At 40.8% G+C, this 16,416-nt stretch overlaps 1 protein-coding gene across 3 annotated transcripts in view; it reads left to right on the forward strand.

The window, feature by feature from the left end:
- SCN11A (sodium voltage-gated channel alpha subunit 11) overlaps positions 1-16,416 on the forward strand; it is a 210,005-nt gene that overhangs the window by 123,166 nt on the left and 70,423 nt on the right. For all 3 annotated transcript variants that reach the window (XM_037988429.2, XM_007971729.3, XM_037988430.2), the window contains 5 exons: positions 718-897; positions 1,948-2,014; positions 11,981-12,122; positions 13,044-13,241; positions 14,119-14,292. In XM_037988429.2, the coding sequence (XP_037844357.1) occupies positions 718-897; positions 1,948-2,014; positions 11,981-12,122; positions 13,044-13,241; positions 14,119-14,292 (761 nt within the window). The remainder of the gene's footprint in view (positions 1-717; positions 898-1,947; positions 2,015-11,980; positions 12,123-13,043; positions 13,242-14,118; positions 14,293-16,416) is intronic.

The following is a 16,416-nucleotide window of genomic DNA, read 5'->3' on the forward strand; positions in this document are numbered from 1 at the left end:
AACGTATACATGCCATAGATCAGGGCTCTCCTGCCTCCCGCTTGAAGAGCCAGTTTTAAACATCTACTAGCCTGCCACAAGATTATTTATTTTGTAACTTTGGCAGCTTAAGAGTGTGCCATGGACATAGTAGGTGCTTAATAAATAGTTCTTGAATGAATGAATAAATGAAAAGAAAACACCCTATTCTAACTGGTAATCTGAGTTTTCCCTCCCAGGATATCCTTATAATTTGGGTTTAGACAAAACTCCTTCTTCATCCCCTATACCCCACAATTTAGCTGTGTTTCATGGTACTCATGTACTTTGACAGTAGACAGTATCTACTAAATGTTAAATACAGGTCTTTCTCATTCTCTAGTGTGGCCCCAGCTTAGGTGGTGTCTTTGCAACTGTGCTCAACCTATGCCTTCTTGAGTCCATGTGGCATGTTTCTACTCAAAGCCTCCTTGCTTGCTCCTCATAGCAGACTGAGGCAGGCATAGGGCAGCAATAGAGAGATTGAGTCTCAAACTTGTTGACTACTTTGAAGACACTCAGCTTCCAAGGCACAGAGTTGGAGCGCACACTAAAGGTATCAGAATCGTAGGCTAGGCTGGAGTCCAGTTCCAGCCTGCAGTTTGACAGTTTCCGAGACCTCAGTTGCTCCTTCCTTGGCCTTTGTGAGTGTGTGGCTCAGGGGGATGGGCTTCTCCCCATGCCTGTCCTCTTTCTCAGGTCTGAAGGTCATCGTGGGGGCCTTGCTGCGCTCTGTGAAGAAGCTGGTCAATGTGATTATCCTCACCTTCTTTTGCCTCAGCATCTTTGCCCTGGTAGGTCAGCAGCTCTTCATGGGAAGCCTGAACCTGAAATGCATCTCGAGGGACTGTAAAAATATCAGTAACCTGGAAGCTTATGGTAAATACCCAACCTTTCACTCCTTAGTTTTTGCATGGTTAACTTTTCCTTATCCTTACTTGTCCTGCCTTCACACCTCCCTTACAGAGTCTCTTAGGAGCAAGGGAGGACTTCATCCATCCAGGGTGTTCCTGTGGGCAGATGTATTTCCTAGAGAATTGCCTCATTCTTTGGGTTGCCATGGAGAAGGAAAGTCTTGAAACCACATTCACAAGAGCAATTCTATGCTGTCCCATCCCTTTGCCATTTAGATCTCTGCCCACTTCTTTGTAATGATTTGCGGAAATTTTCAGAATACTTGGATTTGGCCAACGATAATCAGCAGCTTCCCAGCCCCGCTCCTCAAGTATTTCTTCAATGACACATTTTTTTTTTTTTTTTTTTTTTAATGGAGTCTGTCACCAGGCTGGAGTGCAGTGGCACGATCTCACCTCACTGCGACCTCTGCCTCCCAGGTTCAAGTGATTCTCCTGCCTCAGCCTCTCGAGTAGCTGGGATTACAGGCCTGTGTCTCCACACCCAGCTAATTTTTGTATTTTTAGTAGAGATGGGGCTTCACCATGTTGGCCAGGATGATCTCTATCTCCTGACCTCGTGATCTGCCCACCTCAGCCTCCCAAAGCTCTGGGATTACAGGTGTGAGTCACCATGCCCGGCTACCAACACTTCTTTCAATACCCACCCTCTCTATGCTGAGGTTGACCCTACACCTACTCCATCTACACTCTCTTGAGGTCTGTCTCGGGATGGGTCTCTGTCCAGCTTCCCCCAGGGAGGATTTTTGGTTCAGTATTATTTACTGAGAGGCAAAGTGGTGGTGGTGATGTCACTGCTTCCTTCTCCAACTTCTCCTTCCCTCTTCTTTTCCTTCCCTTTTTCTTGCTCCTTCTAGAGGTCTTGGGCCCCAGTTTCTCTCTGGACACACCCCCTTTAATCATTTTAGAAGATGTAGAAACATCCATTTTCAAGCATAATCTGCCTACTTACTATTCTCTTTCCTTTCGATTTTTTTTTTTTCAAATCTGAATTTATGACTTTTTCCTCTCTCAGACCATTGCTTTGAAAAGAAAGAAAATTCGACTGAATTCAAAATGTGTGGCATCTGGATGGTTAACAGGTAAGAGGTTTATAATCTTCATTTTCCTCCTAAGAAGAGTACCTCTAGACCTTTTAGAATGGTGTGGCAAATAGTCTTATCTAATGACTGGTGGACACAGTGATAATAGTTCTCATATAATTATTTCATGTGTCTAAACAGGTTTAGACTTGTGTTATTAAATTAAAAAAACATTTCCTGGTGTTTAAGGCAGCTTTCCTCCCTCGTTATGTTAAATTGGAAGCTTGTAAGAAACCTACTGAAACAGTGATATTTCAACTTTATGGAGTAGGTATTCAAGACTTTCAAAGCTGAGAAGGGATGTTATGACTGAGAGCCCTGTGAAGCCCTTGTTTCCTGTTCAGTGGCATTCTCCTGCTGCAAGAGTATCTGAACATGCTTCTTCTCTTTGTTGACCTGTTGACAACTATTGCCTCTAATTACAAACACAGTTGAACATACATCCATGCACACTTGCCCCAACAACTGCTGGCCCTCTGGTCCTATGGGGAAACTCTTTTTCCTTTCAGGATAGCAGTGCTTTCTGTGGTGAAAGATTCAATTCAGTGAAGATTTATTGAATGTATTTCAAATTAAGATAATATGCAAGGTACTCTGATGAAACAGATGACATTCATTCCTAAATTACAAATAGATAACAAGAATCTACAGAGTGTCAAGCCCTGAGTTAGCCTCAAAGAATGCAATTATGAACAAGGCAGCTCCACGCTTTTGGAATTGATGTCTTCTAGGGAAGACAGATGCACAGAAAATGCAGTTATATGTTGCATAATGACATTTAGGTTGATAATGGATGACACATATGATACTGTCCCCATAGAATTATAATACTGTATTTTTACAGTGCCTTTTCTGTGTTTAGATACACAAATTCCTACCATTGTGTTACAGTTGCCTACAGTATTCAGTCCAGTAACACACTGTACAGGTTTGTAGCCTAGGAACAATAGGCTATGCCACGTAGTCTAGGTGTATAGTAGGCTATACCATCTAGGCTTGTGCGTACACTCTATGGTGTTTACACAACAAAATTGCCTAACTACACATTTCTCAGAATTTGTTCCTGCTGTTAAGCAATGCATGACTACTAGAAAGTGTGATGAGTGTTATAAGGGTGATGTGCAGGTACTGAGAGGTATGATGGGGGTGTGACCTTTTCTGGAGAATTAGGGAAGGCTTCTCTCCATTTGCAAGACACAATAGGCTTTAATCTAATATGAGACTTACTGAGTTTTCTAGAATGATTCTCAACAGAACGCACTGCATGGAACTTGCTGAGGATCATTCTAGAAAGAAAAACTGTCTTCCATGAAACTGGTCCCTGTTGCAAGAAATGTTCCCAACATTTTGGCACCAGGGACCGATTTCATGGAAGATAATTTTTTCATGGGCAGGAAGTGGTGGTGGTTTTGGGATGAAACTGTTCTACCTCAGATCATCAGGCATTAGTTAGATTCTCATAAGGAGCATGCAACCTAGATCCCTCACATGCACAGTTCACAACAGGGTTCACACTCTTATGAGAATCTAATGCTCACCACTGATGTGACAGGAGGTGGAGCTCAGGCGGTAATGCTCACCTGCCCGCTGCTCACTTGCTGTACAGCCCAGTTCCTAACAGGCCATGAACCAGTACTGGTCTGGGGCCCGGGGTTGGGGACCCCTGTCTTAAAGGGAGCCCAACAGCTGCTGCATATAGCACTTCTTTTACCCCTCACACAGGCAGACAGGTGTGGTTACCACAGGCAAAATCCAAGGTGGGGTGTATAACCTAGTCATGGAGAAGCAGCAGCCTTGTTTCCAACTAGTCCTTTTTTTCCCCCAAGTCTTTTGCCTCCAGAGTCTCTTATTACAATACTACACTGCTATAAAAGGTCCAAAAAACTATTTTAGCTGTTGAAAACTCAAACAACATCATGCACAAAATGAATCAAGTGTGATATGTATATGACAATAGAGAGTGGTGGGGAAAGTAGCGAGGCAGAGGACACATACCATGCTTAACAGCAGTCAAACTTGAGGTTTTTTTTTTTTATTTCAATAGGTTTTGGGGGAACAGGTGGTACTTGGTTACATGAATAAGTTCTTTAGTGGTGATTTCTGAGATTTTGGTGCATGAACTGGTCTTCTTTTTAGCTTTTATTTGAAGTTCAGGGCTACATGTGCAGATTTGTTATATAGGTAAATTTGTGTACAGATTATTTCATCACCCAGGTATTAAATCTAGTACCCATTAGTTATTTTTCCTGATTCTCTTCCTTCTTTCAACCTCTACCATCCAGTAGGTCCCAGTATCTATCGTTCCCCACTGTGTGTCCATGTGTTCTCACCATTTATCTCCCATTTACAAGTAAGAACATGTAGTATTTGGTTTTTCTGTTCCTGCATTAGTTTGTTAAGGTTAATGGCCTCCAGCTACATCCATGTTCTCGCAAAGTAATAGAACTCTTTCTTTTTATGGCTGCATAGTATTCCACGGCATACATGCACCACATTACCTTTATCCAGTCTGTCACTGATGAGCGTCCAGGTTGCCTCCATGTCTTTGCTATTGTGAATAGTGTGGCAATGAACACTCACGTGCGTGTGTCTTTACAATATAATGGTTTATATTCCTTTGGGTATATACCCAGTAATGGGCTTGCCGGGTCAAATGGTAGTTCTGTTTTTAGGTCTTTGAGGAATTGCCACAGTTTTCCACAATGGTTGAGCTAATTTGCACTCCCAACAACAGTGAATAAATGTTCCTTTTTCTCTGCATCCATGCCAGCATCTGTTATTTTTTGACTTTTTAATGCAGCCATTCTGACTGGTGTGAGATGGTATCTCATTGTAGTTTTGATTTGTATTTCTCTAATGATCAACGATGTACAACTGGTCTTTATAGGGCTCTTGTCTCTAAGTTTATGTGCCAGGCACATCTCTCTCAGTCTAGGTACAATATAATGCTCCAGAGTTTTATGGTAAACCAACTCCTAGTACACAGCATTCCACACTGATCACAACATGCTCGCTTCTGAGGAGATGGCACTCTGAGAAGGCAGGTCTGTGATCATCTTCCCAGGCAGGCTTTGGTCTGTTCAGGGCCCAGACTAGTCTTCACCCTCCGGTCACTGCTTCCTCCCCTGCTGACTAATTCATAGTGACTACAACTCAGATCTGAAGTCTAAGTATGAGGTTCCAGTAGATAAAGAGAAAGAGTGAACAATTCCAGACAGTAGGCACAGCAAAGGTGAGCATAAGGTCTTAGAGCACAAGAGCATGTAGGGAATGATAAGAAACCCAGCAGCTTTTTGGGCAGACAGGCAAGAGAGCAGGCAGGAACAGAGACAAGGGCCAACCATGAAGGACCTGATAGCTCATCAGTGCCAACGATTTTGGTCTTGATCACAAAGGAAGCAGGAGACATGGAAAGGTTTTAGGGCAGGCAGATGACCTGGGCAGATTAGACATATTTTAAATGCCACCATGGCTTCTGTGCCGAGAATGGATGCATAGAATAGATGAGGAAGCCAATTACAAGACTGTGGTAGAAAGAGTAAGGAAATGGGCTAAATGCCCCACTTGAAAGGCACAAAGTGGAAAGCTGGATAAAAAAGCAAGACCCAATGGTATGCTGTCTTCAAAAGACTCATCTTACATGTAATGACACCCATAGGCTCAAAATAAAAGAAATGGAGGAAAATATACCAAGCAAATGGAAATCAGATAAAAAGCAGGAGTTGCAATCTTAATTTCAGACAAAACAGACTTTAAACCAACAAAGATAAAAAAATAGATAAAGAAGGGCATTACAAAATGGTAAAAGGTTCAATTCAACAAGAAGACCTAACTAATCAAAAGGTATATGCACCCAAGACAGGAGCACCTAGATTCATAAGGCAAGTTCTTAGAGACCTACAAAGAGACTTAGACTCCCACACGAGAATAGTGGGAGACTTCAACACAGCACTGACAGTATTAGACAGATCACTGGGGCAGAAAATTAACAAAGATATTCAGGACCTGAATTCGACATTGGACCAAATGAACCTGTTGGACCTCTACAGAACTCTCCACCCCAAAACAACAGAATATACATTCTTCTCATCACCACATGGCACATATTCTAAAACTGACCACATAATGGAACATAAAACAAGCCTCAGCAAATGCAAAAGAACCAAAATCATACCAAACACACTCTCAGACCACAGCACAATAAAAATAGAAGAAAAGACTTAAAAAAATCACTCAAAACCATGCAATTACATGGAAATTAAACAACATGCCTCTGAATGACTTTTGAGTAAATAATCAAATTAAAGCAGAAATCAAGAAGTTTTTTGGAACTAATGAGAACAAAGATACAATATGCCAGAATCTCTGGGACACAGCTGAGGCAGTGTTAAGAGAAAATTCATAGCACTAAATGCCCACATCAAAAACTTAGAAATAACTTAACAATGTCATATCACAATGGAAAGAGTTAGATAAGCAAGAGCAAAGCTAGCAGAAGACAAAAAATAAGGAAATCCAAATAAACACAATTAGAAATGACAAAGGGGATGTTACCACTGACCCCACATAAATAAAAATAACCATCAAAAACTACTACAGACACCTCTAAGCACACAAACTAAGAATACCTGGACACAAATACCCTGCCAAGAATGAACCAGGAAGAAACTGATTCCCTGAAGAGACCAATAACAAGCTCCAAAACTGAATCTATAGTAAATAGCCTACCAACCAAAAAACTCCCAAGACCAAATGGATCCATAGCTGAATTCTACTAGATGTAGAAAGAAGAGCAGGTACCATTCCTACAGAAACTATTCCAAAAATTGAGGAGCAGGGACTCCTCCCCAAATCATTCAATGAGACCAGCATCGTCCTGATACCAAAACTTGACAGAGGCACAACAAAAAAAGAAAACTTTAGGTCAATATCCTTGATGAACATTGATGCAAAAATCCTCAACAAAATACTTGCAGACCTAATCCAGCAGCACATTAAAAAGCTAATCCACTACAATCAAGTAGGCTTCATCCTTGGGATGCATGGTTATTTCAACATACGCAAATCAATAAATGTGATTCATCAGAACTAAAGTCAAAAAACACATGATTATTTCAATAGTTGCAGAAAAGGCTTTTGATAAATACAACATCCCTTCATGTTCAAAACTCTCAAAACACTAGATATTGAAGGAACGTACCTCAAAATAATAAGAGCCATCTATGACAAACCCACAGCCAACATCATACTGAATGGGGAAAAGCTGGAAGCATTCTCCTTGAAAAGTAGTACAAGACAGGATACCCTGTCTCACTACTCCTACTCAACATAGTATTGGGAGTCCTGGACAGAGCAATCAGGAAGAAAAGGAAAATAAAGGACATCCAAATAGGAAAAGAAGAAGTCAAACTATCCCTATTTGCAGGTAACATGACTCTATATCCAGAAAACCCCATAGTCTCAGCTCAAAAGCTCCTTCAGCTGATAAACAACTCTAGCAAAGTTTCAAGATACAAAATCAATGTACAAAAACCACTAACATTCCTGTATACCAATAGCCAAGCCGAGAGCCAAATCAGGAATGCAATCCTATTCATGATTGTGACAAAAGAATAAAATACATAGGAATACAGCCAACAGGGAGGTGAAAGATCTCTACAATGAGAATTGCTAAACACTGCTCAAAGAAATTAAAAATGACACAAACAAATGGAAAAACATCTCATGCTCATGGATAGGAAGAATCAATATCATTAAAATGGGCATACTGCCTAAAGCAATTTACAGATTCAATGCTATTCCTATCAAATTACCAATGACATTCTTGACAGAATTTTAAAAATGCTATTTTAAAATTTATATGGAATCAAGAAAGAGCCCAAATACCCAAGGCAATCCTACGTAAAAAGTACAAAGCTGGAAGCATCACATTTCCCAATTTCAAAATATACAACAGGGCTACAGTAACCAAAACAGCATGGTACTGATACAAAAACAGTCACATACATCAATGTACAGAATAGAGAGCCCAGAAATAAGGCTGCACACCTACAACCACCTGATCTTGAACAAAACTGACAAAACAGGCAATGGGGAAAACACCCTATTCAATAAACGGTGCTGGAATAACTGGCTAGCTATATGAGATTGAAACCGGACTCCTTTCTTACACCATATACAAAAATCAACTCAAGATGGATTAAAGACTTAAATGTAAATCCCCAAACTATAAAAACTCTGGAAGACAACCTAGGCAATACCATTCTGGATATAGAAATGGGCAAAGATTTCATGATGAAGATGCCAAAAGCAATCAGAACGAAACCAAAATTTGACAAATGGGATCTAACTAAACTTAAGAGCTTCTGCACAGAAAAACAAAAACAAAGAACTATTAACAGAGTAAACAGACAACCTACAGAATGGGAGAAAATATTTGCAAACTATGCATCTGTTAAAGGTCTGATATTCAGCATCTGTAAGGAACTTAAACAAATTTACAATAAGAAAACAACGCCATTGAAAAGTGGGCAAAGGACATGAATAGACCATTTTTTTTTTTAAGAAGACTTACATGCAGCCAATAAGCATATGAAAAAAAGCTCAACATCACTCACCATTAGACAAATGCAAATCAAAACCACAATAAGATACTATTTCACACCAGTCAGAATGGCTATCATTAGAAAGTCAAAAAATAACAGATGATGGCAATGTTGTGGAGAAAAGGGAACACATACACTGGTAGTAGAAGTATAAATTAGTTCAACCATTGTGGAAAGCAGTGTGGCAATTCCTCAAAGACCTAAAACAGAACTACTGTTGCTGGATTCATCCCAGCAATCACATTACTGGGTAGGTACCCAGAGGAATATAAATCATTCTACTGTAAAGACACATACACGTGCATGTTCATTGCAGCACTGTTCACAATAGCAAAGACATGGAAGCAACCTGAATGTCCATCAGTGACAAACTGGATAAAGAAAATGTGGTACACATACACCATGGAATACTATGCAGCCATAAAAAAGCGTGAGATTATGTCTTTTGCTGGAACATGGATGAAGTTAGAGGCCATTAGCCTTAGCAAACTAAAGCAGGAAACAGAAAACCAAATACTGCATGTTCTCACTTGTAAGTGGGAGTTAAATGATGAGAACTCATGGACATAGAGAAGAACAACAGCTACTGCGGCCTACTTGAGGATGAAGGGTAGGAGCAGCAAGAAGAGCAGGAAAAGATGACTGTTGGGTGTTAGGCTTAGTACCTGGGTGATGAAATAATCTGTACAACAAACCCCTGTGACATGAGTTTACCTATATAACCCACCTGCACATGTACCCCAGAACCTAAAATAGTAGGTAAAAATAAATAAATAGAAAAAATTGTGGAGATTGAAGAGGGGGTGTTGGTGTGTATTTGTGTGTATAAAGCCATGTGTAAGAGAGTGGCGGGAAGCACAAAGGAGAGAAAACTGTTACAAATGTTTTTCATATCTTCGTGAGTGAGTGATAATGTCATTAGCTGAGATAGGGATGCTGGCAGAGAGGCTGAATCACCTGTATAAGTTGATGAGAAGGTGCCCCCAGGGAGGAGCAGATTGAACAAAACAGGCTTATATTTTGAATGGTGACCAAGAAATGAGGGAGATTAAATATGATAGGTCCATCCTCAACAGACTTCTAGAAGTTAGAGGGCACTGGGACTTCACAGAATTTCCTCCAGGTCTGATGAGAAAGAGGGCGCAATGGATGCCCTCCTCCTCAGTCACCCTAAAGCAAAACTTACCACTCACAAAGTCCCACTCTGCCCACCAGGCAAATTCCAATCAGCTTGTCAGGTCCTCTAATTAAAACACACGAACAGCTCAGGCTCACCAGGCATCTGAAAAAAATCTTGGGTAAAAAGGAGGCCAAGATAAAGCCATAGAAAATGTGGTCATGAACAAAACAAGGGAACCAGAAAGGGCTCTGAAAACTTTGAATAGTGTCCTTGGTGAAATTAAAAGAGATAATACATACATAAAACAAAAAGCAGCTTGTTGTGAAAAAACAAAAACAAAAAGACAAGAAACTTACTAGAAATTAAACATTATTACACAAAAATCAACATTAGAACTAAAAGATGAAGTTGACAAAATAGCCTCCAAAGTAGGAAAAAGACAGAGAACAGAAAATCTGAGAGTAAATGTCAATCCAAAAGTTCCAATTTTTGACTAAGTAGGAATTCTAGAACTAGAGCACTGATTAAACTAAAGGGAGGAAATTAGTGAAGAAATGATGCAGAGAATTTACCTGGGACTAAAGATGCAAGTCCCTCAGTGCCCCAGAAAGTACCCAACACAGTGAATGAGAAAGGATTATGCCGAGGACATTATCATGGCATTTCAGAACTTTCTGGAAAGATTTTAAAACTAAAGGGCAAAAGAAGGTCACCCACAACGGAACAAAAATCAAACTGGAGTAAGAATTCTTTTTTTTTCTTTCTTTTTTTTTTTTTTTTTTTTTTGAGACGGAGTCTCGCTCTGTAGCCCGGGCTGGACTGCAGTGGCCAGATCTCAGCTCACTGCAAACTCCGCCTCCCAGGTTTATGCCATTCTCCTGCCTCAGCCTCCCGAGTAGCTGGGACTACAGGCGCCCAACACCTCGCCCAGCTAGTTTTTTTTTTTTTTTTTTTTGTATTTTTTTTTAGTAGAGACGGGGTTTCACCGTGTTAGCCAGGATGGTCTCGATCTCCTGACCTCGTGATCCGCCCGTCTCGGCCTCCCAAAGTGCTGGGATTACAGGCTTGAGCCACCGCGCCCGGCCAAGAATTTTTAATAGCAACACAGGATAATAGCTGAGCAGTGCTTTCATATTGCTAAGGAAAAATTTGCAACTCAGAATCTATTTCTGGCCAAACTACCAATTGATTGTGAAAATGGAATAAATATATATTCATATATGCAAAGATTACACAATCTTCTTAAGAAGCTAATTGAGAGGTGCTCCAGAAGAATGAGGGAGTAAAACATGAAAAAGCAACATGAAAAAGCCAAGAAAAAGTGTCTACCATAGCAATAAGTTAATCAACACGAACTACAGTTGATAAATCAAATATCAGTGTAAGCACTATTTAGACATACAGAGGTAGAAGAGTTAACAGTGGTTGAATTTGGGGTATATAAATGACAGTTAAAAAATGATACAATTGATTTCTTTATAAGCTTTTTGGTGCATGTAATTTTTAAGCCACGTGCATATGTTACTTTGATTAAAATACTATTCATAAAAAAACTAAGAAATATATACCCTTAGTACATCTTATAGATACACTCAATAATGTGTGTTTTGGTAATATGGAAAAAGACCTATGTTCAAAGATATTCATTGCCCAAATGTTTGTAAGAGTGAAGGACTGTCAATTACTGAAACCTAAATATTCATCATTAGCAGAGCGGTTAAATCATAGAACTATAGACATGAAAAGAGATATCTCCCTGTATGGTGATATGAAAAGAGCTGTAAACTATATTGTTCCACTAAAAAAAGCAAGGTGCAGGAGAGTGTGCAAAGCATGTTTCCATTTTTGTATATTATAAAAGTTGTGTATAGATATAGATGTGCTGTACAGTCATAGCAAACTTCTGGAAATTTACAAAAGTACCTGTTAACTATTGCCTCTAGGAAGTGGGATCAGGAGACAGGGAAGAGAGGAAGACTTAATATTCATTGTATGTGCTTTTTTACTGTTCATTGTTCACGTGTCACTGTACCCAATTTTTCAATGAAAAACTATCTTACATGAATTTATTAATCAGTTCATTAGCAAAAGTGTCTTGTCAGACAGGGCAATGGCCACTTTACAAATACTGCCTCTAGGGCTCCTGGTGTGAGCCCATCAGAAAAACCAGTGTTGTTGGAAGGAAAGGGAAGCTTGGTTGTGGCATATATAATTATTTCTCTGTTTCTTTCCAATATCTAGTTCCTGTTCCAAACAATATGAATGTAACCACACCAAAATTAATCCTGACTATAATTATACGAATTTTGACAACTTTGGCTGGTCTTTTCTTGCCATGTTCCGGCTCATGACCCAAGACTCCTGGGAAAAGCTTTATCAACAGGTTATCTATTTATAGTCTCTCTTTTTCCTCTCTCCCTCCATCCTTTTCCTTCCCCCTCTATCTATCACTTATCTGTTTATCTACCATTTATTTATAACTACCATTCATCCCCCACTTTTATCATCTGTCTCATATTTAACAGTCGTACTGTTAAATTCTGCCTTACTAATTCTGTTAGAAACTTCAAGAAAATTGGCCGGGCACACTGACTCAATGCCTGTAATCCCAGCACTTTGGGAAGTTGAGGCTTGAGGTCAGGAGTTCGAGACCAACTTGGCCAATATGGTGAAACCTCATCTCTACTAAAAATGCAAAAATTAGCAGGGCATGGTGGCAAGTGCCTGTAATCCCCGCTATTCAGAAAGCTGAGGCAGGAGAATCACTCGAACCTAGGAGGTGGAGGTCGCAGTGAGCCGAGATCATACTACTGTACTCCAGCCTGGGTGATAGAGTGCAATTCCGTCTCAAAAAAAAAGAAAAAAAAAAAGAAAAGAAAAGAAAAGAAAGAAAAGAAACTTCAAGAAAAATTTAAATGCAATATTTGGAAGAAGACTCCAAAAAACCCCTCCTCTTCCTAGAAATATTAGCCCCCTCCAGATTCCCTGCTGCCTGAAGTTTTGCCACTAGCACTCTGTCTCTTGCCACTTTTATTTTAAAAATGCAGATACTCTTGAGAGAGTTATAGATAGTAAAGTCACTGAAACTTCCATGTGAAGGTGTAGATAGTATCTCCCCACTGAGAGGCAGGGCATCTCGAATCCCTGGGATATTAGGGAAGCTATGGATGATTCTGTGGTCAACTGAGCCCACCAGTGCTGGGGAAGACCAATTGTCTGCTACTGTGTGGTCCTTGCTTGAGGTGATGGTCACCCTCCTGTGGAAGAAGGTTTGAGATGCAAGAACATGCTCTGTCCTTTGCAGACGCTGCGTACTGCTGGACTCTACTCAGTCTTCTTCTTCATTGTGGTCATTTTCCTGGGCTCCTTCTACCTGATTAACTTAACCCTGGCTGTTGTTACCATGGCGTATGAGGAGCAGAACAAGAATGTAGCTGCAGAGATAGAGGCCAAGGAAAAGATGTTTCAGGAAGCCCAGCAGCTGTTAAAGGAGGAAAAGGAGGTAGGAACATGGGCTCAGACAGTAGGATCTGGTTTGGGGAGGGGAAGGGGTCCCCAGAGGCAATGTGACCTGAGACTCAAGGCTGCCACCCTTGGCCTGGTCTCAGCGCTTTCTCTCCTGGTGCTTTTCTGAGAATATAAGTCCCTTGCAGAATGACTGTGCAGCTATCTTTCACAAAACTGTCCAGGCACCAGGCCCTTGAAAACGGGGAACTCTTGGCCTTGATGCTTTTTGACCTTCTGAAGCCTAAGCCTTCTAAGACATGCCCCAAATTACTGACTAGATGATACTACATAAGTTTATGTAAATCCAGGCTGTGCTCCAGGCTTTCTTGTGGAAATCTGGAGATGTTTGTGTTCGGGGTCTTTGCTTGAAGTGGACTCTAGAACAATGATCACCTCTCCCTGTTTGAAATCCTTGTCATATTTATAGGCCATTCGAATAGTTTCTGTGGAATCTTTAGATTCTTCCAGCTCAAGTCTAGGATTTCCAGGACAGGGACCATGTTTTATACTTGTACCGATCCTCTCTAAGATTTGTCAGAAGGATGCCCGTCATAAGTACTTAACGTCTGCATTATCAGGCATGAGTATTTATTGAGTGCCTAGAACATACTGGACACTGTGGTAAGGGGCAGTGACACAGAGATATGAAAGAGTCAATGCTGCTTTTGGTGGCTGCAATTTCTGTGCAAAAACAGGACATGTTTCCCCAGATAAATAATAACAGAGCTAGCATAGTCCAGATAGATGATGAGCAATTTAAATGATACAGAGCTACCAGAAGATAGATTTTCACCACTCTAAGGTCGGGGTCATTTGCAATGTTTCATGAGGAGGTGTAATCTATTCTTTAATTGCTTTTGTTCAATTTGAAGGCTCTGGTTGCCATGGGAATTGACAGAAGTTCACTTACTTCCCTCGAAACATCATATTTTACCCCCCAAAAGAGAAAGCTCTTTGGTAATAAGAAAAGGAAGTCCTTCTTTTTGAGAGAGTCTGGGAAAGGCCAGCCTCCAGGGTCAGATTCTGATGAAGATTCCCCAAAAAAGGTAAGTCTTATCCAGGGCATTAGTGATACCATAGTGCTGTCCCGGGGACAGGTCTAATTGCCAATCACATTGAAATAATTCATTTATTCATTTACTCATTTATTCATTCATCCATTTGCACATACTTTCATGCATCTATGTGTCTTTTCAATTATCCATTTATTTGTAAACATCAATTTAGGGTGTTTACAGTGTTTACTATCTTCTTGGCACTGGGATAGCTACTAGGGATACATGATTTATACTCCACAGAGTGTACGGCTAATGATGAAGACATACTGATAAGAAGGCAGTTACGAGTCAATGTGATGACTGATGTGCTGATCACTGTGGGAGAACAGAGGAGGAACTATGTGTCGGTGTGGGCTCCCTTGGAAGCAAACCCAAAGACGTTACAGTGCAAGTAGATTATTTGGGAAGTGATTCTAGGAAGCACTGGGAAAGGAGGGAAGAAACGCTATATGGAATGGAAGGTAACCAGTGAAGATGCATTATCAAGCCAGTTGCCACTGAAGCCAGGTAGTTGGAGTTTAATCCTTTTGAAGTAAGGGCATCAGACTGTGTATATATATATGTGTGTGTGTGTGTGTGTATATATATGTGTTGGTATATATACCAACTTTTGTCCATCATAGATTAAAGATTGCTGAAGACTGAAGACAATAATTTCCCTCTAATTTCCTACTTGCTGTGCACTAAAGAAGAGGGGATTTGAGTCATCAGAGAAAGTCCTCAAGTAAGGACATATGGGTGGGAAAACCAAGAGCATCCAGAATTCATGGGGCCTGGGGGAAAAGCAGTAGATAAGAAAAGGGTCCCCAGAAGATGCAGGGATGTTGACTGGATGTGTCAGTTGAAAGGATGAATTCACCAGCAAAAGGAAAAAGAAAGCATTACCTGCAGAGAGAACAGAATGTGCAAAAGCCTAGAAGCGAAGGCAAGCAGGAGAACATGACCCATTAGAAAATTTGCAAGTGCGTGTGTGTGCGCATGCGTGCTCATGTGTGCACATGTGTGATGAGGCTGGGGGAGGGTGGGTGGCACGAGGCTATAGTGATCAGTTGGGGGATCACAAAAGAGTTTACCCTTTGCAAAGAGGGCAAGGGGTAAAGAGCATTGAAAGGTTTATATAAGAAAGAGATATGACTGGATTTATGAAATCTTGGATGCACTGAAGACAGGGGATTGGAGGAGGGCAAGACTGGAGGCAACCAGTTAAGAGGTTGTTGCGGTAACCAAATAAGAGGTACCTGTGGCTTAAACCAAGGTTAGGGAAGTGAGGATGAAGAGCAATTAACAGACGACCATGATCTGCAGAAGATGAAATTTAGCAGTTGAGTTGATGGACAGTGTGGGGATAAGGCCTGGTTTCTGACATGATTAGCTAACTTGATGGAGGGTAATTTATGGAGACAGGAAAGGTACACATTTTGGGAGTGGAAAGATAGCTCGTTCAGTTTTGAATGTGCCAATTTCGAGATGCTTATGGAACCTCCAAGCAGGGATGTTGATTAGGCAGCGTGATGTGCAGAAATGAAGCTGGCAGGGGCGGTTGGGGGGCGGTGGGGAGGGATGGGCTGCAGAGAAAGTTATTCTTATCATTAAGGTGGGAGATGTTCAGACATATTTTAATTGTCCGGAGAAAAGTCAGAAGAGAGGAAGACGCTAAAGATATAGGTAAAGATGGCAAGAGCCACTTTCCTGAGATAGAGGGAGATGCAGTAGGTAGAAGGTGGGTATGTATGCCTGATAATGTGGTGGGGAAAAGGAATCGTGGGGCCTTTGCAGAAGTAGGTAGAAGGATCCCATCCGCTGCTATGATCAGTTCTCTGCTGTAGTAATAGGGAGAGAGCTCATAGAAAGACTGTCTAGATTGACTTATCGCAAAAGGATAGTTCCCTCTGGGGCCCTGGTCAGTCAGAACCCTTGGAAAATAAGCCATTAGGAAAACCCAAATTTTCTGGAAAGCTGGAGGTTTGCATTCTTTAATTCCAGTAACTTTAGAATGGAGGTGGATGTGAGACAGTCAGCTAGCCCTTGGGCACAGCTTGAGAGTGTGCTTGAGGTTTGGGATATAGATTTTGTGATATTTAGTGGGATTGTTCTTTTTAGTTACTGATCGTT

This window comes from Chlorocebus sabaeus, chromosome 15 (genome assembly GCF_047675955.1).
Source record: "Chlorocebus sabaeus isolate Y175 chromosome 15, mChlSab1.0.hap1, whole genome shotgun sequence".
Lineage (NCBI taxonomy): Eukaryota > Metazoa > Chordata > Mammalia > Primates > Cercopithecidae > Chlorocebus > Chlorocebus sabaeus.